Source organism: Zootoca vivipara, chromosome 17, assembly GCF_963506605.1.
Source record: "Zootoca vivipara chromosome 17, rZooViv1.1, whole genome shotgun sequence".
Taxonomy (NCBI): Eukaryota; Metazoa; Chordata; class Lepidosauria; order Squamata; family Lacertidae; genus Zootoca; species Zootoca vivipara.
The window spans coordinates 16,470,927-16,494,707 of record NC_083292.1 but is presented as its reverse complement, the minus strand read 5'-3'; the positions used below and the strand labels follow the sequence as shown (position 1 = coordinate 16,494,707).

Here is a 23,781-nt window from a genome sequence, read left to right as displayed (position 1 = left end):
CAGGACTTGCATAGGAGAACTGCTGGTCTGTGGCGCTGTGTGTGTGTCCTCCCTTCCACCTGAGACTCACAACAAGGCCCTGCATCTGATGCAGGAGTGCTGATAAGTCACTGCAAGAGAGACAGGCGCGTGCGCGCACACACACACACACACACCAAGCATGGCTGGCAGAACATTCACTTTGAGACGCTCAGAAAGGGCATTTGTGGAAAGAGACTGCTCTGTACATCTTCCTGGTCCTTTCAGCCCTGCAGAACTCTCAGAAGGGGCCCGGGATGCTCTTTTCAAATAGGCTCTCTCTGCACACTGCTGCACCCCCACCCCCCCCGGATGGCTGTGTCCCCGCTTTGCAAGAAACACATGCTCCTAATTACCCCAAGGAGTGCACAGAGCTAATCCGCAGCAATTCCAAGCCTTAGAGAACAGCCCGCCCAAACAGCAAAGCACCTTCTGTCACCAAAACTGCTTAATGGAATTAACCCAATTCCAACCATGTGCTCATGGTGCTGGTTACTTGGGATACCTGAGCACTCGCTGCCCTGATCCCCGCTTCGCTGGCCAGCACACATCACGTTCCCTCTCCTTGGGTTCCCCCATCCACCCAACCCTCTTCATCTGTGCATCAAGCCCAAAGGCAAGGGGCAGGAAAGGTGCCTTCATTTTACTTCCTACATTTCTGTGGCCACCCAACGGCGTATGTTCTCAGGGCACCTCACAAGCTTTAAATGCAATATTTTAACATTTTGATTAAAAGAAGTTAAGAGCAGCATGAAAATTGGGTGTTTTGAGAGTTGGGTAGAAGAGGGGATGTCAGCAGGTAAAGCGTCTGTAGCAAGGGAAAGAGAAGCGATAACCCAACAAAATAAAACTCAAGCTAACTGTATATTCTTTCCTCGTTTCGCTCCCGCCTCAGTTCTCCCTCCCCTCCCCCCAATGTCAAATTTTAGATGATTAGTCCCCTGGAGCAAGGACTTGTCCCTTTGAACTTTCACAAACCACAGTGCAAGCCAATATATTGCTAGATGAAGCTCGCTCTCTGGAGGGCCACAGGTTCCTGAACTCATTCAGGTCAGCCCAGTATAGGAATCACAGGTTGCGGTACGGGGCTGTCTTACACCTCACACCTCTGCTGAAGTCACCGTTTTGCATCCAAATGGTTAAATCAGGGGTCGGCAAGGCTCATCTCGCCTGGGCTGGTTCACTCCAGTGGAGATCCCACCATGGGCCGGATCGTGCGTGCTCATGCACCCGTGATTTCCGGTGTCTGTGCATGCACAGATGCATTTTTCGGTGCTGAGGAAGTGAGTCCCTGCACCGTGCTGTTTAGCACAGCGTGCGGGGACTCGCTGAGTGGGCGGCTCGGTTCGGGGGCTGGTTAAACGACCCCTGTGGGCCACTTGTGGTCCATGGGCCTTAGGTTGCCGACCCCTAGGTTAAACCTTTGGTTTCTAGTAAAAAGTAAAATATAGACCATTCAAGCTTGCAGCGGGTCACAGCTCAAGCAATTGCCTCTAAGCTTCTCTTCAGGTCACATATAAAACTGTTTCCTTCCATCAGGAGCCAAGGACAAAGGTCTTACTTAAGAAGAGGGCAGCAAGGCTTCCAGTGCATGCAAGTGGACATCTTAACCCCAAAAAGAAGCAAGACCAACACAAACTGGAGCCACGGGAAGGTTAGAAAAATGAAGTGTGGACACTCAAAAGAAAAGCATGGGGACAGGGCCGGCGCATCCATTAAGGCGAACTAGGCAGTTGCCTAGGGCGCCAAAATGGAGGGGGCGCTGGTACAATGGGGAGCGCTGCTGGCTTCGCAGGACTCGCTCTGCCACGCGGCCGCTGCGCCCCAACGCCACCTACCCGCGTCCAGGGCGGGAGGCAGCAGCGGCACCGGTGCAGCCCAGGCATGCCCGGAGCTCTGAGGGCAGCAGCGTGTGGAGGACACGTGGGGTGAGAGCAGCCCCTTCCCGCGGCGTGCACGCCAGAGTCTGGCCTTCAGCTCCAGGAGCCGTTGCCGCGCTCTACTCCTCGGGCAGGTGGGAGCAGCTGCTGTTGTGCCCGGGGGTCCGTGGCTGAAGCCCGAGGGCGGCCAGAGCAATCCAGCCGTCGATGTCACAGGTAAGCGGGAGGGGCGCTGGGAAGAGAAGGGGTGAAGGCTAGGCCAGGCCCGCAGGGAGGAGGCAGACACCGGTGGGGGGGGCACCAGAAGGTGATCTTGCCTAGGGCGCAAAAATCCCTAGCACCGGCCCTGCATGGGGAACACTGCAAGGTAGACCCAGGTGAAGAGTCCTGCTTTGAAAGGTACTTCTTGGGTGGTTTCCATCGCTGTTCCATCATCAGGAAACACCACCGGTGGTTGAAATAACAGGCATAAACCCGAAAACCAGCAGGCTCTAAAAACATTGAGGTTTCGGCTGCAAGGGGCTGGAAAGGTCCAGGGCTGATCTGTACCTGAACCCAAGAGGAAGAGCTCCAGCACCCAGCATCTGCCTTGTGGCCAAAGAAGTGGTTCCAAAGCTTGATGCCCCCAAAGCACCTGTATGATTGGTTGAAGGGGTCACTCTCAAAAGTTGTAAACAAGTACCTACCTTGGGCTGTGCTCTGCGGGGAAATGCAACCTTTGGGTCAATCTGAAAGACAAGGAGAGGCAGGTAAAAAAAAAACACTACACAAAACTTTCCTTTAAGAAATAACAGAGCACACACATGTGGAGGTAACATCTCTTGGGACAATGAAAGCTTTCTAGTGTGCCAGAAGACCTTACGGGATAATAGAACAAAGCAACAAGAAACATGTCAATGGAAAGGACATTTTTGGGATGTCACACTCCTTGTGCACAAGCTACACTGAAATTAAGTGGAGCTAGCCAAAGACAAGATTTTGCAAGGTTCCCATTCATATTATTGGGGCTAGCAGCTGAGCAATTCCTGGAGATGGTACCCATTTCCTGTTCAGTTTTTACATTTGATTTCATTTTTTCACTTTTAATTTGCATACTGCCTTTCTATACTGTATTGCTATACAGAAGCTGGTTGACAGCCACAAAATATACAACAAGGAACACACAGCTTATAATAATCTGATTCAACACAAAAAAGTCATAATAAAGCATAACTTTAAAATGGAACGACTTATATCAAATAAAGTAATATTCAATAATCTATTAGCATGTAACAGCACAGAGTAAAATTAACTCTGAAAACATCAGCAAATGATAATTCAACAGAAATTCACTCTTAACAATTACGAATAATAATTGATCAATAAAATAACTGCAAGGAACAATTCATAAAACACCACAATACATACAAAACCATGTTAAAAGGAACAAATTGAGAAACAAAGAAACACAACCTGAAAAAAGAGACAATGCATGTACTTTCGTAAACTAAGAAAATATTTAATAAAAATCATTTTTAAAAAAGAAACGAAGACACACAACTTATAAAACTACCCCCCCCCCAGCTGTGTATAGAAAGGCGTGAGGAAGATAAACATTGCCGTCAATCACTTCATCCTTGTTTTATTCTTTAAAAGTCGACTTGGTGGACATTTATAAATACCAGTTGCTGGAAACCACAGTTGCTTTCTGGTTTCACTTTGGGGCACCTGGGTGGTTGCTGTGAGAAGAAGATGCTGAACAAGATGGGCCATTGGTCTGATCCACTAGGCTCATCTTATGGTCTCATCATCCGCACCACAAGCATGACCAGACCTGTAATACAGCTGGAAGGCATCAGGCTAGGGAAGACTGCTCAAGTACAAGGATGGGAAACCTTTGGCTCTCCACGTACTGTGGGATTCCTCCTCCCATTAACTCTGACCAGCACAATTAGTGGTCAGGGATGCTGGGAGCAATAGTCCAGAAACAGCTGGCAGGCCACAGTTTCGCCATCCCTGTTCCACAAGAGGAAGGCTATCTTAACTGCGTGAGAAAAGGCACATCTACGCTAGAAATCCAAATCTGTTTTGAAACAGTTTAGCCTCTATGACTCCAAGCAAGGAAAGCCTGCAGGTTCAGACCAACGGCCCACCTCGTCCAACAGGCTGTTCTCACAATGGCCAACCAGATGCCCCAAAGGGAAATCTGCAAGCAGGATTCAAGCACAAGAGCATTCTCTCCTCCTGTAGTTTCCAGCTACTGGCATTCAGAACCATTACTGCCTCTGACCGGGGAGGCAGAGCATAGCCATCTTGGCTAGTAGCCATTGATGACCCTCTCTTCCATGAATTGCTCTAATCCTCTTTTAAAGACATCCAAGTTGGTGGCCATTGCTGGCCCCTGTGGAAGCGAGTTCCATAGTTTCACTATGTGCTACATGAAGAAGCCCTTTCTTTTATCTGCCCTGTATCTTCCAACATGTAGCTTCCTCCACCAACCAAAGATCCCAGGGGGATTTATTTATTAAGTATATTTTTAGCACCCTGTTCATCACATAATCTCAGGGGGAGTAACATCATCATCAATTCTGGAGAATTAAGAGCAGACAACAGAGAAAGACCACAGCGCTAAAATTTCAATGATAAAAATACACATACAGCCTCCCGCTGGTTCCAAATTTGCAGCAAACATCCCACAGATACCTGGGCAAGCGGATAGGTCTTTCAACTAAATCGGGGTTTCCCAGACCCCTGCGTTCATTGACTCCTTGATGAGCTTACAAAGTTACCATCAACTCCAGCCCAGATTCTTAGGAATGTAAATGAAATAAAACAAGAAATATCAATGTTTACATCAATATTTATAAATCATAGACCACTATCATACGAGGAATCATAAAAAGTTTTTTAAAAAATAGGGAAGTAAAGCAAGCAAAATAGTAACAATATCACTCTGACAGTGCCCACACCCCTTATTTCTTAATATCTAATTTAAAATTTCCCAACGATACCTCATAGGCCCTTGTTGACCCTTAGGTCTTTATCCACCCCCTGCACAATCCCATCGACCCCAGGGGGTCGATATTGACTCTTACAGGATAGCCAAACTAAACCAAGTTTCTGAAAGGTTTCCGAGGAATTAATGGTTCTGAATACCGGTGGCAGGAAAACAACAGGAGGCAAGAGGGTTCTTGTCCTTGGGTCCTTCTTGCAGGCATCTGGTTGTTCATTATGGGAACAGGATGCTAGATTGGCCCAATCCAGCAGGCTCTTCTGATGTTCTTATTCTTGCTTAGAGCACCATAGTCCCTCATTGGAGAATGACACAGCGTATAGTTCAGCTATGGAATTCACTCCAACAAGAGAGGAAGTGGTGGACACTGATTCGGATGCTTTAAAAAGAGGATTAGACAATACAGGTCTTGTTCAGGGACAACCTGCTCACCCCACTCCTTGGGCATCTCTTCTGAGCATCCATTCCATTTATCTGCATACCTTAGGAATCTGCATGTTGTTGAATGTCGCAGAGCCTTTATTATGGTCAGATTTAATGTTCTTCTACCCCAAATACTTTGGGGCAGGTATACGGGGTATCCCTCTTTCCTTAAGAATAGGGCTTCTGTAAGAACCAGGAGGCATAGAACAGGGGTCCCGAAACTAAAGTCCGGGGGCCAGATGCGGCCCAATCGCCTTCTAAATCCGGCCACGGACGGTCCGGGAATCAGCATGTTTTTACATGAGTAGAATGTATTTATTTAAAATGCATCTCTGGGTTGTTTGTGGGGCATAGGAATTCATTCATATATATTTTTCAAAATATAGTCCGGCCCCCCACAAGGTCTGACGGACAGTGGACCGGCCCCCTGCTGAAAAAGTTTGCTGACCCCTGGCGTAGAACATGTCCTTCTGTTGTAACTTTGCTAGTTTACAACCTGCCTTGCTGCCCATCAATCTCCCTGCCTGAACTGACAGAACTGGTCTCAGAGGGGGTGTTGCGGACTCCCAGACTGCTGGTCTGGAGGGGGGGGCATCAACATCCATGCCAAGGCGACTTGCTCTGGGATGGTTCAGGACTTCATGGCTGCCATGACGACCATGGGGCTGTGCCAACCTCTCATCAGCCCAACACACGTGGCAGGCCAAACTCTGGACCTTGTTTTCTCAACTGGGCAGGAAGAGGGGATATTGACGCCAGTCACTTGTCATGGTCAGATCACTTCCTGCTGAGATTTAGGCTTTCAGTATCAGGTCGGAGACCATCCTTTAAAGTTGATGGGTCCAACGGATTTTCAGATGGCTCTTGGGGATTTCCGGCAGATGTGATTGGTGCTGTTCTTGAAGCCCTGGCCAATCTCTGGAATATCCAAGTGGCTTGGGCCAGTGACCCTCTCCCACTTCGTGGAGCCTGTTTGGTTCCCTAGTATATTCCAGAGCTTAGGGCAAGGAAACAAAGCTGGGAGATGACTTGAATGCAAATGGAGGAAAACTCCAGGCGAAGGTAAGCCAACACTGGTGAAAGCTCATCGAGCCAGAAAAGAAGGCATACGTTGCTGTCTCCTTTGCATTCTCATTGTGCCTTCAAGCAGAGCTTTTGCGGGTAGTGTGGGGGCTTTGACATTCCGGCTCAAAGAAGGTGGCAGAACCGATGGTAGCTCACCGTGACTTTGTTTGCAAAGCATTTTGAAGATAAATTCGTTTGCATCCTCCAAGGACCATGACTCCACTGTTCCAGCAAATGAATCTTGAGTCTAGAGCATTGTCTAGTCCTGTTGTGCTGGATGAGTTTCAGTTAGTAAGGCTTGAGAAATGTGGACATGGTGCTTGTAATCAACCAGGACAACCACTTGCACTCTGGACCCTTGCCCCACTTGACTGATAAAAACTAGAAGGGAAGACAACCCTAACTCAGACAGTTGTTCCAGAAGGATGGGAGCTTGCCTGCTCTTGATGGGGTTAAAGGGGTACTTTTGGATCAGGTGTCCACACTAAGTTCAGCATCACTTCCTTCCAGAGCCAGTGTGGTGTACTGGTTAAGAGCGGTAGACTGGTAATCTGGTGAACCAGGTTCGATTCCCCGCTCCTCCACATGCAGCTGCTGGGCACATGACCTTGGGCTAGTCACACTTCTTTGAAGTCTCTCAGCCCCACTCACCTCACAGAGTGTTTGTTGTGGGGGAGGAAGGGAAAGGAGAATGTTAGCCGCTTTGAGACTCCTTCGGGTAGTGATAAAGCGGGATATCAAATCCAAACTCCTCCTCCTCCTCCTCCTCCTCCTCCTCCTCCTCTTCTTCTTCTTCTTCTTCTTCTTCTTCTTCTTCTTCTTCTTATTGCAGAACTGTTTCTATGTCAGCTCATCGTGATAAGAACTGCTGTACAGTATAAGAATTGGTGCCTGAGTTTGCTTATTTTCCCCTCTCTTCCCTCCGTGTTGTGCCTTTTAGATTGTAAGCCAGCAGGCAAGAACTGTCTTGTTTTTAATTGACTGTATGCGAGCCATTCTGGGAGTCTTTTTGGCTGAGGAGCAGGGTAAAAATGGTTCAAACAAACAAACAGGCAGGCAGGCAGACAGACAGACAAAAACAGAGGCTGGTGCTTTGAAACAACAGGTTCAGCTCAGTGTGAAGCTAGAACAATCCTGTGGGTTCCTTCACTCCCTTCAGACCAGTTCAGCAAACTCCAAAGGATTGAAGGGTGGGGGGGAATGCCTTGCTGTAGACGTCCCGCTTCCCACTGCCCCTTATTTATTTTCCTGTCTCCTTTTCTGTCGCTTATGGTGCAGAATTCAGGCCCTTCAGAGCCATTCCAAGTTGCTGCAAAGTCTTACCATGCTTCCCATCCCAAATTTTGATCTGATTTGCATCAGGGGGCACAGATAGGAGCTGGGTTTTCTAAGTTCACTGTCACTGGTAGTTTAAGGTAGTCAAAGTGGTGCCCTCCAGGTGTTGCTGGACTGCAATTCCCATCATCCTTAGCCACTGCCCATGCTTGCTGCTGGGAGGGTCCAAAACATCTGGACAGCATCAAACATCTGGTGAAGGCTGCCATGCATCCTTCTCTGTGAGGAAGTCCTACAGAAACCAATGGTGCTTATGCTGCAATAGTGTTTCAACTGATTTACAGAGTAATCCTATATCAGAGAGGAGAAGCTGTGCATCAGAAATACTACCTTACCTAGTGTTGTGGGGTTTCCTGGAAATTTTTGAATAAAAAACTTGCCAGAATCAGAAACTGTTCCGTTTTGGCACATTCACTGGGCTTATATTTAATACAAAGAATCAAACTCAGAAAGTATGCCGCATTAATTTATCCACCATATAAAAGTATCGTATTCTTTTTTTAAAAAACTAAAAAACTTTTCACCACCAAAGGAACACAAGCGAACAGCAGAGAACCTACACAAGCGACGCTGACAAAACCCCACACATATATTAAGCAAAATAGAAACATCATCACCCGGCCCCACCCCACCCCACCTCTCCCTCCCCCCATCTACCTCTCTTCCCCTTTTCTTCCCAAAGGTATTTGAATAGGGCTATTGATTAGGGGAGGAAAAAAACCACTTGATACGCCACACTGGCAAGTGCTGGATGAAGGGCTATAAGATCTGGTGGGTGCTACACTGATGGAATACCAGGCCTGCTGCCACAATGACAGATGCACCAGTGGGACTGCCCAGGTATGCCAGCAGAACATTCCACAGGTGCAGACATTCTACCAAAGATCCACCTGTGGGGTGCCTAAAATGGTGTGGAGTCACGGACAGGATGGGACATCAAATTTATGCTGCAGCCGAGCCTACATCAACCTGGCAGCCTCCAGATGTTTTGGACTAGAACTCTCATCAGACCCAGCTAACATGTAGTCGAAAACATCTGGAGGGCACCAGGTTGATGAAGGCTGCTACATCCTTCCATCACCATCACCAGAGAGTATCTTTACAAGAAACCAGGACATGGCACAAATAGAGGCTTACCGAGGCTCCCTTGCACCCTTGGCAAGGAGCTGTATCGGTCCCCGTCCGTCCGTCCGTCCATCACTTGTGACCAGATTCCTCTACCAAGGCACTCAGAGGAGGCTCTGTGCCTTCCCAGCCACCCAGAACAGCCGATGAGCAGCCCGGGGAGCACACAGGCAGGCTCCTAGGCACTCTTGAGCCAGAGTGGAGAGGCGTAATTTTTTCACACACCCCTGGGCCTGAGCCACTGGCAGGGCCAACCTAACCAACCCCTAGGTACACCCCTGAACGCAAGACATGTATTTCCCACTGGCCTCAGGAGAGGGGATAATAATAGCCACCCCCACAATGATGTAAGGACCCTGACCCAGGGATGACCCTGCCCACATCTCTGAATGCACAATAGGCTATGGTGCAATTCAAGAACCAATTGCAATTCATAGCACCAGTATATAAAGAGCCCACACAGGGTGATGTCCCGTATGCTCTTGCTCTCTCCCTCCCTCATGCCACACAAGGAGGAACTCTGGTGATGGGACACTATAAAGAAGATGCACTTTGTGCAAAGGAAAGAGAACACTTTGCACCAAGCCACCTGGCTCCAGACCAGGAATTGAGCACATTGCAAATGCTTCTCTCCCTACAACCCTTGCTGGGTGACTCCAGACGTAAGACACTCATCAGCAACTCCACTCTTAAAAGCTGGGGGTGCCAGGACAGAGCACCCGGCCCCACTGTTTAGTAAGGGAAGGGGGCAGCCACATTGCAAAGTCTGGCAGCACTCCCACTTTGTACCAGTCTCCACGATCACACACACCCCCAAAGGAAAAAAAAACTTTGCCATATGAGAATGTTGTGACTTGCTCCAAAACTCTTCCTCCCTGCCTTGACAGGCAGACAAGTGTGTACCTTACCCACAGGGCAGGTACCCCACATACGCAAGCAAACGCTCAATCGGCAAAGACCACACAGTTTGCTACAACCATTGCTGCTCCTGGTTGGACTTTTGCGCAAGCACATTTCGTAGAACTGTAGTATTGGAAGGGATTGCAAGGGTCATTCTAGTCCAACCCCCTGCAAAGCAGGAGTCGCAGCTAAAGAATCCCTGACAGATGGCCATCCAGCCTGTTTAAAACCCTCCAACAAAGGAGAGTCTACTACCTTCCAAGGGTATCCTTTGCACTGTGAAACAGCTCTGACCACCAGAAAGTTCTTTCTAATGTTTAATTGGAATCTTTGTCATTTGAATCTATTAGTTCGGGTCCTACCCTCTGGAGCAGCAGAAAACAAGCTTTCTCCATTTTCCATGTGACAGCCCTTGAGATATTTTAAGATAGCTATCATATCACCCCATTGCCTTCTCCATGCTAAACATACCCGGTTCCCTCAACCATTCCTCATAAGGCTTGGATTCCAAACCCTTGATCATCTTTGTCACCCTCCTCTGCACGTGTTCCAGCTTTCTTTCTTTAATATATTTTTATTAGTTTTTACATATATTTTCCAAACAAAACAGAACATCTCCTCTCATCTTATACAACATTTTGGCTATAAGCCTAGGACTTCCATCAACCACGTCTAGTGATTTTTGACCTTCATCTCTTAATCTTGCATTTCATTATCTTAACTATTACTTCTAATAATCCATCAGTTAAAGTCCATTCTCCTAAATTTTTTCTGTAATATTTCAAATAGTTCTCCTTACAAAACTTCCTGTAATCCTACAAGCGTAGTCAGTTGATTCCAATTGTTTTTCAAATAACTTGTATATTTACTCCAATCTTTCAAGAATTTCTGGTCCCGCACTGTTCCAGCTTTCAATATCTTAAACTGTGGTACCCAAGACTCCATATGGGGTCTGACCAAGGCAGAATTCTTTTGCCCGGGAAAATCACAGCCTGCCGCCAGGGAATAGAAGAGGTAGCCACAACAGTGGCTATCAGTAGTGTTTGTTCATACACCTGCCCATCTTATTGCAATCTTGTTTTGCTTATCCCTAAGGCACCTTTTACACCAATTCCTAATGTCACCGTGGCCATAAATTTCAAAGGATCTGAGTATGACTAGCTCTGGATATCACCCAGACTTGGCATGTAAAGGCAGGGGTGTTAAAACATCTTCAGCCAGAGGGCTGCATTCCCCAACTGGCAACCTTCCAAGGGCCACATGCCAACAAAGGCACAGCAACAGATGCGATGCTGAAAGTACCTGTTCTCAACAGTGCCCAACTAGCCAGAGTTAAAAGATTTGCAGTGGCTTCTCATCCGTATTAAAGGTCCTTGTACTAGTGTACAAACCCCCCTGAGCAGCTTTGCATACACCTTAAGGCAGGCGTTTTCAACCAGTGTGCCATGGCACCCTGGAGTGCCTTGAATGATGGTCAGGGGTGCCGTGGGCAACAATGGCCTCTGTTCCTCTTTCCTTCCCTTCCTCCTCTGATGTCCTCTTGTGTCTCTGCCTCCCAAAGACTTGTGTGGCTGTTTGTGCAACAGCCCTGGCTACAAGCTCCCCAGGCAAATGGTGCCTCTGGGGCTGGTCAGGTGGTGCTGGTTGCCAGGAGCTGAGGCGGCCTCAGAGTGAGTAAGCAAGCAAGCAAGCAAGCAAGCGGGTAAGGGATCCCAGCCAGCCAGTCCTCCAGCCCTTGCTGCTGGGAATGGACAGACAAGTCCCAGGCCCCTGTGGGGCAGCGTGAGGAGGCACCTCTCTTTGGGGTGGGGTGGGGCAGCTCAGAGACCAGAGGCAGCAGCAGCAGCAGCTGCCCAGAGGACTCCCAAGGAGAAGGGAGAGGAGAGGGAACACTCTACAAGCGAGGGTGTTTGAAAAAGGGCGAGAGGCTGCCAGCTCTGCAGGCAGGGGTGCCATAACTGAGCTCCTGAGCCCCACATGGGTGCTGCAGAAAGAATGAAGTTGGTAAAGGGAGCCGTGGACTCGAAAAGTTTGAAAACCTCTGCCTTAAGGATACACCTTAAGGACTGCCTCACCCTTATTGTGTCACAAGCTGAGAACACCTGCAGGAGCACTGTGGTTCCCCCATGATCCAGAAGCATGTCTCGTGCCATCAAGGAGTTGTGCCTGCACCATAGAGGGTCCAACTCCACGGCAATCAATCCCATCAGAAACCAGCCAGCCACCAGCCCTGCTAAGTTTCAGGCACCTTTTATTTCAGTAGGTCTTTGGGAGAGCACCATGGCTCAGTGCTCAAGCACCTGCTTTGCATGCAGAAGGTCCCAGGTTCAATCCCCAACAGCATCACCAGGTACGACCTGGAAAGATCCCCACCTGAAACCAGGGAATCACTGCCGGTCAACGTAGACAATCCTGAGCTAGAGGACTAGTGGTCTGACTTGGCATGAAGCAGCTTTATTCAAGAACCTTTATTTTCAGGGGCAAGGCCATAAGTTAGCGGTAGAGCATCTGCTTTACCAGCAGAAGGTCTCCGATGAGATCTCTGGCAGCACCTCCAGGTGAGGCTGGAAACAGTCCCGTCTGAAACACTGGAGAGCCTCTGCTAGTCAGTGTCATATTGAGCAACATGGACCAGCTACAATAGGCAGCTTCCTATGTTTCTTTCCACTATGAATATTGCTCTAACATCCTACTTCCTGTTTTAAAATTTGTAGGTTTTGTAAGCAAATAGCTGCAGCTGGATGTTCACAGGTAGGGAAGCAGCCTTGCCCTGATTCTTCATCCCTATCATCAGGTCCATCAGAGCTGCAGTGCTCCTGTCGACAGGGGATTGGTCCATTTAACTACTGTGGCCAGGAGCCGTTAAATTACGCCTATCCTCCATGGATTTGCCTAATCCTTTGTTTAAAACCAGCATCCAGGCGTGCCGCCAAAAACACATAGCTTGGCAAGGAGACCCCATCAGTCAATTGTGTGCGGAGGGGAAGAAGTAGGTTGCTCTGTGCCCCTTTCCTCAATAAGTTTTCACAAGTGGCCGGCTACTGTGAGAGGAGAAACAGAGTCGCCTTCCACTCACCACACCATTGATTTTAGACACCTTTTCACCACCCCAAAATTATTATTTCCCCGCCCCTAAACTAAAGAACTCCACACTTGCTGCCCTCAAAGTGTTTTGTATTACAGTTCCCATCAACCCCAGCCTACAAGCCATATGCTGCTGAGGGTGATGGAAGTTGTAGCCCAAAACAACTGGAGGGTGCCAGGTTGGCAAAAGGCTGCTGCGCCACCTTTCCTTGTACAGAAGATGCTCCAATACTCTTCAATCATTTCTGTGTTTCACCAGGGCCACCTCTGCTCCCGATCATCCCTGAACGCTTATAATCACACAAGCACACCCTTGTTCAGGGAGGGTTGGGAGGGAGGGAGAATAGGTAGGAGACAAGTGTCTAAAACACATAACAAACAAAAACACACTCAATCCCTTTGCATTGTGGCATTAGCGAAAGCCCACAGTGAGTTTCCAAGGCCCCACGGGACAGCAGGAGGCTGATGGAAGATACCAAGCACAAACAATTGTCCCCTGTCTTGTTCAGTTCCCAGCCAGAGACATTCAGCTCCTGCCAAGAAGATACTCCCCTATTTCAACAAAAGTTAACCCAGGCCTTCCTTTTCCCAGCACAATTCACTAGGCAGAAAAGAGAGCCTGCTTGCTGTAAGCTGGGTGAGGCCGGCTGTTATTCAAATTATGCAGCTAGACCGTCAGGCTAGCAAGTGTTGGAGGCAAACTGAGGCTGGGAGGGTTTTCCTTTGCCTATTTTTTTTTTTAAAAAAGAAGGGGCTAGAGAAGGTGTAACAAGAAGTGAGCAAGTTATTTAAGAAGTGGAAGCAATGCAGGGTGCGCTTGGAGGGATTGGAGTCAGGACACGGAAAAATGGAAGCAAAGAGTATAAAGAACTATCTTGGGGAAGAGGAAGGTTGTGTTTGATGCTCCCAAGAAGCAAACAGCATTTTTTGCAAGAACTGTACAGGAAATGGCTGTCAGGTTGGGCGGCCCGCTTCAGCCTGGCAAAGCGTTACTCAACTCTTTCACGCCTGATCATTTAACGTATTATCTTACAGGGTTCATGTATCACTTGCATTGGTTACCTTATTTGATCCTGGGTTCAACTTAAAAGCACCAAAATTCAGCTACAATATTCATCCCCACAAGGGCGTGAAGTTCAGTGTGTTTGACCTTGGAGGTGGGGTAGTCGTTGCCTCTCAGCCTAGCCTACCCCACAGGGGATTAATAAGGAGCGGGAGGACGGTGTATACCAGCCTGTGCTCTATGGAGGAAAAAGTGGGGTGTAAACACAATAAAATAAAAAATAAATTCAAATGCCCTTGGGGGCCTGTCCATACATCCTTTTCACTGCACACTCCTGACGACACCTGCTCATGATTAAGTTATTTATCACACTTGTATCCTACCTTTTTCTCCAAGGAGCTCAAGGTGGTGTACTTAGTTATCCTCACAACAACCCTGTGAGGTAGGCACAGGCTGGGAGTGGGTGACTGGCCCCCAAGGTCACACCCAGTGAGCTTCATGGCTGCATGGGGATTTGAACCCTGGTCTCTTCCAATTCCTAGTCCAACACTCTAACCACATTGGTGCTCACAATGGCACAGGAAAATTTATACACAATCCCACATTTGACACTGTTTGTGTCTGCAAAAGCTTCTGTTTTGTTTCCAGTTGGTGCATCACCTGTTAAAGGCCCATAGAAGGTGTAGTCCCAAGAAACATCTGGGAGGCTAAAGGTTTTACACACACCTGCAAGATCACCTTACACCATACACCATACACCTAGTCTTTAATCTGGCTTTAATCTGCGGAACTGGTATTGTTTACAGGTGCCACATAATATTTGTTCTGTTTTTAAACAATCAAGCAGTATATAATTTTTATGAAACAAGTATGTCATAAACACAGGGGTTCTAACTAGCTGACCCTGCTAATAACTGTTCACAGAACTTGCCCTCCATGAATCTGTCTGGCTCAAGGACTGCCAGTACAGTTCCCTCCTGTCATGAGTCCGCTGCAAAAGATGCCATGGAGAGGGCACCCGGATGCGCAAGACAAATGGGGAGACTGTGGAGCTGGAGCTGGATGACTCACTGTGAGGCTCCTAGCAAACTTGGGGAGGATAGATAGGGACCTCAGTCGGTGACTGAGCCTGAGGAGGAGCCCAGTGGGCTGGGAGAGGGAGTTTGGGCCCAAGCAGGCTGACGGAAGAACCTTCTTCCTCCAAGACACTAGATATCCCAAGCCCCAAATGACCTGCAATGGAGCCATCCCTGATGCTGCCTCTTGTCATTAAACAGCCCCTTCCGCCTAGAGATGAAACTGAAAGACCAATGCAAAGCCAGTCCTGACTTCACTCCCATCTCCAAGGAAATGCTGGAGTCAGCACCAGTGAGAAGATGCCTTGAAAAGCCGACCTACTCAAAGGAGTGCCCATTTGTTTGCCCAGACCCGGGACTTGGATTGTTTGCTGTGCATACAGTATTAGAAACTCAGATATATAAGCTAGGCATCAAATGGCTCCTTTAACCAGGGCTACAGTTGCCAAAACAGAATGCCTAGTTGCAATTTGGGGGCCAGATGGCTCAAAAGTCGTACTTTTCAACATGACTTTTTAGTTCCTGAAATTCATTCTGATTGTGCAGATAAAATGTAACGGATAGAATTCTACAGGATATGTTGCCGGTGTATGAAAACAGGCAAGATCCAAGGATCCCCAGGCATGCACCACCAGATGGTGGAGACATTGGGTGACATCCTGGCGCCTGGGCATCTCCACTTGGTTGCAAGTGGCCAAGAGCCAGGTGCAAAATGTGCCTGGAGTCTGGTGAATTTCAAACGCTGCTGCGCAGATAGCCTTTTGAAGCCCCATGCCTCTTATGTACCTGTTGACTTTTGCATTAAAGCCTTTGGCAGAAACGGTGCTGTGAGTTCCCAGTCTTCATCCCGCAGTGAGAGCCAATCACTTCCAGCCATTGTTGGACTACAGTTACTCCCGCAAGTCCCAGTCAGGATGGCCAAAGGTCAGGAATAAAGGGAGGTTTAGAGCCAGCGGCATCTAGAGGGGAACCATATTGGCTACTACTTGCTCAGCTCTTTCTCAGGGTCACCTGATCCGATTGCAGCAAAGTCTAGAAATTTAAGTTGGGCATTTAGTTGCAAACAGATTATGAAAAGTGAAGGCCATCTCAGATTTAAAACATAAAGGTTATATCAGGTTAAGCACCAAGCTGGTAGCCACAGGCAACAAGGAATTGCAGGCAGGTGAGTGCATGGCGTCCTGGGCAGATGTACCAGCAGGCCAGCATAGAAACCAATGAGGTTCAGGATGGGGGGAGTGGAGCCCCTCCTCCACAAGCCCAGCACAGAAATTTAGCTCTCTGTCTGGTTACTATTTTTTTTGCAGGCTAGTCATTTTCGTAACTTATATGCAAGGCTGGGCAAACTTCCCTCCCTCTCCTTCCTTTCTCCAAAAAATACATCCATGCAAACCAGGGCTGAGGGAGAAGTTATTCACCTCCCAGCTAAGAGCAACCCTAATCATCACCATAATTGCTGTTAATATTTATGCAGCAGTGTTCCAGCATGCCTGGAGTTCTTTTGGAAACATTATCTCAGGTGGCCTTATAACCAACCCCATAAACCTCCTATGACAGGCCAGCCAGTGCATTGCTTTAGCTGGGAACTGAAAGCAGAGGCTGGCTGTCCACAGTTCCTGAAATAAGCAGCTCAACCCAGCCAGGTGGACACTCAGCAGAGACCCAAAGGGCAGGAGGAAGGCACTTCTGCCCTCTCCCCTTGCATCTGACGGGGCACCCAAAACTGTGCATAAGGAGGGGAGATGTGCGCCAGGAAGCTGCTGGTGCGAGTCATGCCTCCACCACTAGGTGGCATCAGAGAGGAATGACATCACACCCAAGCGTCCCTCAGCCTGGTGCAGTGGTTAAGAGTGCTGGTCTAGGACCTGGGAGACCAGGGTTCAAATCCACATGCAGCCATGTGAAGCTCACTGGGTGACCTTGGGCCAGTCACAGCCTTTCAGCCTAACCTACCTCACAGGGTTGTTGTGGGGGCTCAAATGAGATGGGGGAGAACAGTGTATGCCACCTTGACCTCCTTGGAGAAAAAGATGGGATACAAATGTAATAATAAAAAATAAAGCTACTAATATTTTGGGGGTGGGGTTCCTGCTTGCAGGGAAGGACTGGCAGGCAGGATGAGGTCCTTAACTCTTCGTCCTCTGACCAATCCTCCCTGCAAAACAACCCACAGTACTCATTTTTGGTCTGGCTTTTCCCTCGGGGTGGGGGATAAGACTGTCCAACCTCACAAGGCTATTGTAAGGGCTACTGAGTGAAGCACTCTCAATACCTCCAGAACCCTATTTGTATGCAGAGTTTTTTAAAAGGCACCTTATTGAACCAATACCCTTTGCTCTCACTTCTAATCATGAAGACTAGTGACCTTACAGGGGGGGGGGCCAAGGGCACAATCCGCTTCCTCGCAATCCTACTACCGCTCCAAACACTGTGTAATTACCGTTAAAGCCCGTGTAACCACATTTAACTTGCTGGAATCATCCTCTGAGGTTATCTATTGCCAAATCGATGCCGTAGCCAAGCGGAGCCACGGAAGACACGTCGGCAAGACCTGTGGTGCCAGCTATGCTGCAAATTGCTTCACCCTGAATCCAAAATGCCCCACTTTCCTCCTGCCCCCTCAGCAATGGTTATCTTCCAGCCTAGCAAAGGTACCTATTAAGACTCAACTTCCGCGTAAACAGACCTCAGCGTGTTTCTACGTTGCTTACAAATAAAGGCCATTGAGGAAACACTGCACTTAAGTTTCTTCCACCTCAAAATCACTCCAGGCTCCTAGGGAGCAGGGGGAAATGCAGAGGCCAGCAGCCATCAGGGCTGGTTCACACAGGCTCATTCATCACTTCACGGCCACACTGAAAACTGAATGGGCTTGCTGAATGGTGCAACCACATTTGGAATACTGTGTACAGTTGCGGCTGCCTCAACTCCAAAATGAGATTATAGAGTTGGACAAAGTTCAGAAAGGGGCAACAAAAATCATCAAGGGGACAGAGTGACACACACACACCATTGAGGAAAGGTTGCAGGGTTTGGGACTTTTTAGTTTAGAGAAAGAGAGAGTAAGAGGTGACATGATTTAAGTTTATAATAAGATACATGGCACAAAGAAAAGGTTTTTCTCCCTCTCTCATAACCTTAGAACTTATGGACATCCAATGAAGCTGGATGTTGGAAGATTCAGGACAAGGAAAAAAAACCAAAGGACTTCCTCATACATAGTGTAACTATGGAACTCCCTCCCACAGCAGGCAGTAGTGGCCACCAACCTAGATGGCTTTATAAGAGGATTGGACAAATTCATGAAGGATAAAAAGCTATCAACGGCTACTAGCCATGATGGCTCTAATCCAGGCACCCCCAAACTGCGGCCCTCCAGATGTTTTGGCCTACAACTCCCATGATCCCTAGCTAACAGGACCAGTGGTCAGGGAAGATGGGAATTGTAGTCCAAAACATCTGGAGGGCCGAAGTTTGGGGATGCCTGCTCTAATCTGCCCTCACAGTCAGAGGCAGCAATGCTTTTAAATACCCGTTGCTGGAAACCACTGGAGGGCTCTTGTTCTTGAATCCTGCTTGCAGGTTTCCCATAGGCAACTGGTTGGCCACTGTGAGAACAGGATGCTGGACCAGATGGGCCACTGGCCTGATCCAGCAGCCTCTTCTTACATTCTTATGAGCTGGAACAGATTCATCACCAGAGAGGAATGCCTACTTCGCCTACTTGAGTTCAATTCTGCCTTTCAACAGGACCCCATTTGTACATGTGAAGCTGCCAGCCAGTCAGCTGGAGAGTAATCAAGTCACATGGGAAGTGTATGTGGACCTGCTCAGCTTCCTATCAGGAGACACCTCCCAGACTAGGGTCTCTAAAGTGGCCAATGGGACTGTGCAGTGGGTGATTAAAGACCCGGGGGTCGAAAGGGGGTCAGCAAGGGTCTAGTGGTGAAAAAGAAGTTCACAGGGTACAGCGCAACAAAAATTAATCGGGAACTATGAGCCTCAGAAATCAAGGGCATGGGCATGTACAGAGTGCACTCCCTTGCCAACGAGAAACCTCTGTGATGAATAAGATAATTACACAACACAACCGTCACATCATGCTGCTAAAAAAAATTGTATTGCTATTTCTTGATGTTATTTCACTTACATTTCTAATAATTTGGGTTGGGGGATAAGCAGTGTTCAAAACTAGCCAGGCGCCAGGTGCGTTTTGCAACTGGCACAGGTCCAACTGTGATCACATGGCGATCTCTCTGGGTGTCAGGCTGGCGACTGACATCTCCATCTGGTTGGCCCCTCCAGTTTTCATAAGCAGGTAATCAGAATAGTTTATTTATTGCCTTTATATCCCACCTTTTTCTCCAGGGACTACATGGTTCACCCCCCCTCCTCAATTAATCCCTACAATGACCCTGTGAGGTAGGTTAAGATGCAGTGAGCTTCATGACTACCCCACACTAGCTCCCTAGAGTACTTCTGCTACGGGGCAGCTATATAAATTAAGTAGGTAAATAAATATGGGGAAAGCCGAATGTCACTTAGAGAAGGATCTGAAATATTTTCCTTGAAGCTTGAGTTTGTTTTATTTGATGCTTTAATGTGTCGTAAACTGCTGTGAGATTTTTTCCCTTTAAAATACAAAGCGTTACAGAAATGAAATTAATAATAATTTAACGCTTTGTATTTTAAAGTGCTCCCTGGAAGGACAGATCGTGAAGCTGAGGCTCCAATACTTTGTCCACCTCATGAGAAGAGAAGAATCCTTGGAAAAGACCCTGATGTTGGGAAAGATTGAGGGCACTAGGAGAAGGGGACGACAGAGGACAAGATGGTTGGACAGTGTTCTCGAAGCTACGAACATGAGTTTGACCAAACTGCGGGAGGCAGTGCAAGACAGGAGTGCCTGGCGTGCTATGGTCCATGGGGTCACGAAGAGTCGGACACGACTAAACGACTAAACAACAACAACAACAACAATAATAATAATAATAAATGTCACTGCAAAAAAGGCGACTAGACATTCCATTGTGGCTACCGCAACCTAGGTTTAAGATGCCACTTGCCAATTAGCTTTTCTATCTGAGTTTCTAACACTGGGGCAAGCTTAATAAGCTCATGAAAGTGGTCAATGAACTCAGACTGGACCAGGTCTGGACCAGGGTTTCCCAAAAAGGTTTCCCAAAAAGGTTCAGAACTTGGTAAAAAAAACAAAAACAGGCTTTGCATCCTGGAGGTCTCAGCTTTAACCCTAGGGCACTTCCAGTTTAAAAAGGATCAGGTAGGAGGTAAATGGAAATAGCTTTGTCTGAGACCCTAGAAAGCCACTATCAAGTCACCGAAGACCAGCCTTTGCCAACCTGATGCCCTTGGGATGTTTTAGGAATACAGGAAGTGGCCTTATACCAAGTCAGACCATTTGGGGTCCATGTACCTCAGTTCTGTCTACACTGGCTGGCAGGGGCTCTCCGGGGCTTCAGGCAGCTCTACCTGGAGGTGTTGAGGATTGAATCTGAGGCCTTCTGCGTGCAAAGCAAATGCTCCACTGCTGAGCTACATCCCTACTCCAATGTTTCCTAAATTCCAGGGTTAGCATGGGTTAGATAACACAATATACACTTAACAAATAAATAGTATTGGAAACTTGCACCAACCTAAGGTTGTGCACATGTTTTCAACAATGTTTTCAAACAGACTTTTTTAATTTAAAAAAGGAGGAGAGAGATTGATTGCTCTTTATGTTTGTCTAACATCTGAAAAAGTGTTATTAAAAGAGAAAAAGAAAAAAGAGGAAGGAAGGAGCAGAGGTGTACTCGCGATAAAACAAGGCAAGGTGGCAGTTTCAAGGCACCATTAAAGTATGGGAGAGCTGGGAGATAAGGGTTAAATCCCCACTCAGCTATGAAGCTCGCTGTGTGACCTTGGGGCTGTCACATTCTCTCAGCCCATCCTACCTCACAGGGTTGCTGTGGGAATTAAATGAGAGGAGAAAGAGCCATGTACAACACCTTAGCTCTTTGGAAAAAAAGGTGGGATATAAACGCAATAACTAAATAAACACAAGGGCGGTTTGCTGCGGCAAAAAAAAAACGCAAAAAAATGCAAAAAAAAAATCGTGTTGCGAAGCACGGCTATAGAAAACTTTGTCTTGTGAGTCACCAAAAACATCGCAAAACGCTTTCGTCTTGCGAGTTTTCCGTTGTGCGAGGCATTCGTCTTGCGAAGTACCACTATACTGTGAAGTTATTCTACATACGCCTTGTTAGGAAAGATTTGATGTGGGCGGGAGTCTGTGCTCTCCTGCAACTCCCATTCATTCCAATGGGGTATGAGCAAGAGAATGTCCCAGAAGATGTTAAGTGTGTGTGTGTAAGTAATGCCGTTTAGATTTTCCATCTCAGGACCTGAAACACTGGCTGACCCAGGTGGGGCAGAGAAAGAGGATAGATAGCTCAGAAGGGTTTGAGCTCCAAACAAAAGAGGGTGGGTATTTTTTGAAAAAGAGGGCTCTCCTCTGCTGAAATTGCTCCCCACAATTCCTGCCCTCCTCCCCCTCAACCCAGCAAAGCAGACACATCAGGAAATTTCAATAGCCGGCCAACCACCCCACCAATCCGTACAGCATGAGACCCCTTCTGTTCTCTCCCTCGGCTCACTTAACCCCTCCCCCCAACCGCTCCACCTCGAAGGGGAGGCCCCACAGCAAGGTTGTGAGAGACAAGAGGGAGAGAGAGAGAGACAGAGCGCACTGTTCGGAGGAGGCAGAGAAAAGAATAGGGATCAGCGACCACAGCTTTCATCTCACTTTGTATCCCCAGGAAACAGTTCCCAAGGATTAGGCCAGCCGCCATGGATATTCATTCATCACTCACTCCTTTCTTTCAGGGGTGGGGTGACCTTGCTGCTCCCACAGAGATCCAGGATGGGCTTAGCTGATTAGGCACAGTAGCAAAGTTCAGAGGCAGGCTTTTCCCCAACCGAGTGCCCTCCAGCTGTTTTGGACTACAAATCCCATCAGCCCCAGCCAGTCAGCTGGGGCTGATGGGAGTTGTAGTTCAGAACAGCTGGGGGACACCTGGTTGGAGGCTGGTTTAGAGGGAGGGGAGATGGCCCGGCCCACCCCGGAAAAACCCTACTCTGCATACATACCCCAATAGGACTAGCTTTATTAAAACCCAATCCTACAGCAACCTCAGTGATTTAGGTGAGGATTGCTTCCAAGTAGTAGACCATCATATCCTCTTCCCAAACTAACAGAGACTTTTGAAAGACTAACCCATTTATCACAGCACAACTTGCATGGCCTGCTTCATTGTATCAAGTCCTTTTAAAGGGTTAAAAAGGAAAAAAATAATAATGATGAAAACTTGTGCCTAACTTTCAGGGATAAACTTTCATTACACTTTTAAGGAACACAGGGCACATGCATTTGGCAGAGAGAGGAGATTCCTGGACACAGGAAAGGGAACAATCCCCTGAAGAAAGGAGGGCAGTGATCAACTTTTCTGCAACTCCCCCTGGCAGCCTCAAGGAAAGGTCTACCTTTGGAATGCCTTCTGTTCACCTTGGATACTGAATTCTACCAGAAATTGGATTAAAACGGCACGTAGTGTGACATTAGCCACTGGCAGAGTTTTCTTTCGTTAACCCCTCACTCCAAAATGAAGGGGGACTTGCATAGGTTCCCCTTGGTTTTTGTGGGTTTTGAGCAGAATTGTTCCTTTAAAAGTCATGCCCTGCAAGGGGTGGGGAGACATTGTTTCCTCTAGGCAGAGTTCTGACCTTGAGCCCCATATCTCGGATTTCAACCACAGGAAAAATGACTTAAAAGTAACCTCAGTAAAAGACTCCCAGCCACTGTAATCCATCACCAAAATGTGTATCATTAACAAACACCACCACCACCACCACCACCACCACCCCGAAAAACTAAGAGTGAAAAACTAACAGTTACGGGTTCAAGCCCAACATTAGGCAAAATACTCATGCAATGCAGGGGGTTGGACTAGATGATGCTAAGGGTCCCCTTTCAACTCTATATTTCTATGATGCTATACTATGATGCAATACAGGTCTCACAAACTAGTCAAAAGAGCACTCAACCCAGCTCTGGGTGACAACAGTTCATATCAAAGATAAAGAACTACGCAACTTTTAGAAGTCTGAAGGCTGCCCCGTATCAGGAAGTTTTCAATGTTTGCCATTTTATTATGTTTTTATATGTGCTAGAAGCTGCCCAGAGTGGCTGGGGAAACCAGCCAGATGGGTGGGATATAAATATTATTATTATTATTACTATTATTATTTTATTCCAACTTGAACAAGCATTTTAAGTCCCTATTTAGGCCCAAAAAAAATTGGGAGGGGGGAATCCAACTATTTGGGGTCCAGTCATTTTAAGGCCTAGAGGTACCGGTAGAAAACACAATCTGAAAATCCAAATTTGGAAAGTCGGGAGTGGATTTAATTTGGGTATTCTCATCTGGATTTTCCATCTCAGCGTCCCAAATCTACTTGGGCTAAGACACTAGTTGGATCTGGACTCAGCTCTCTGTTATTAGACAACCAAAGTGCCACCATATGTTGGGAATAGGAATGGAACAGCTGTGCTGGCTGTTGATCACTTCTATAGCCCACCCCCCTCCCCGCCTTCCTTCCTAGTTCTTTGCTTCCAGACCTGCTACTTTCCTCTGCACACACCCCAGGGCAAGTCTTCTTGCTCGCTGAACATGCAAATAGGCTTGAGGGGAGGGTGGTGATTGGTGAAATATGTCAGAAAGTCATTTATGCAGTTCCTAGGAGGAGGGGCATTTGCCAAGGGCAGTAGGATGACTCCCAGGTGAAAGGTTGCAGATTCCCCAAACATACTCTTCCCACCTC

At 47.6% G+C, this 23,781-nt stretch overlaps 1 protein-coding gene across 8 annotated transcripts in view; it reads right to left on the bottom strand.

Annotated features, from left to right (window-relative positions):
- MSI1 (musashi RNA binding protein 1) overlaps nucleotides 1-23,781 on the bottom strand; it is a 58,183-nt gene that overhangs the window by 30,838 nt on the left and 3,564 nt on the right. For all 8 annotated transcript variants that reach the window (XM_060269593.1, XM_060269591.1, XM_060269594.1 and 5 more), the window contains exon 5: nucleotides 2,585-2,626. In XM_060269593.1, coding sequence (XP_060125576.1) covers nucleotides 2,585-2,626 — 42 coding nt within the window. The remainder of the gene's footprint in view (nucleotides 1-2,584; nucleotides 2,627-23,781) is intronic.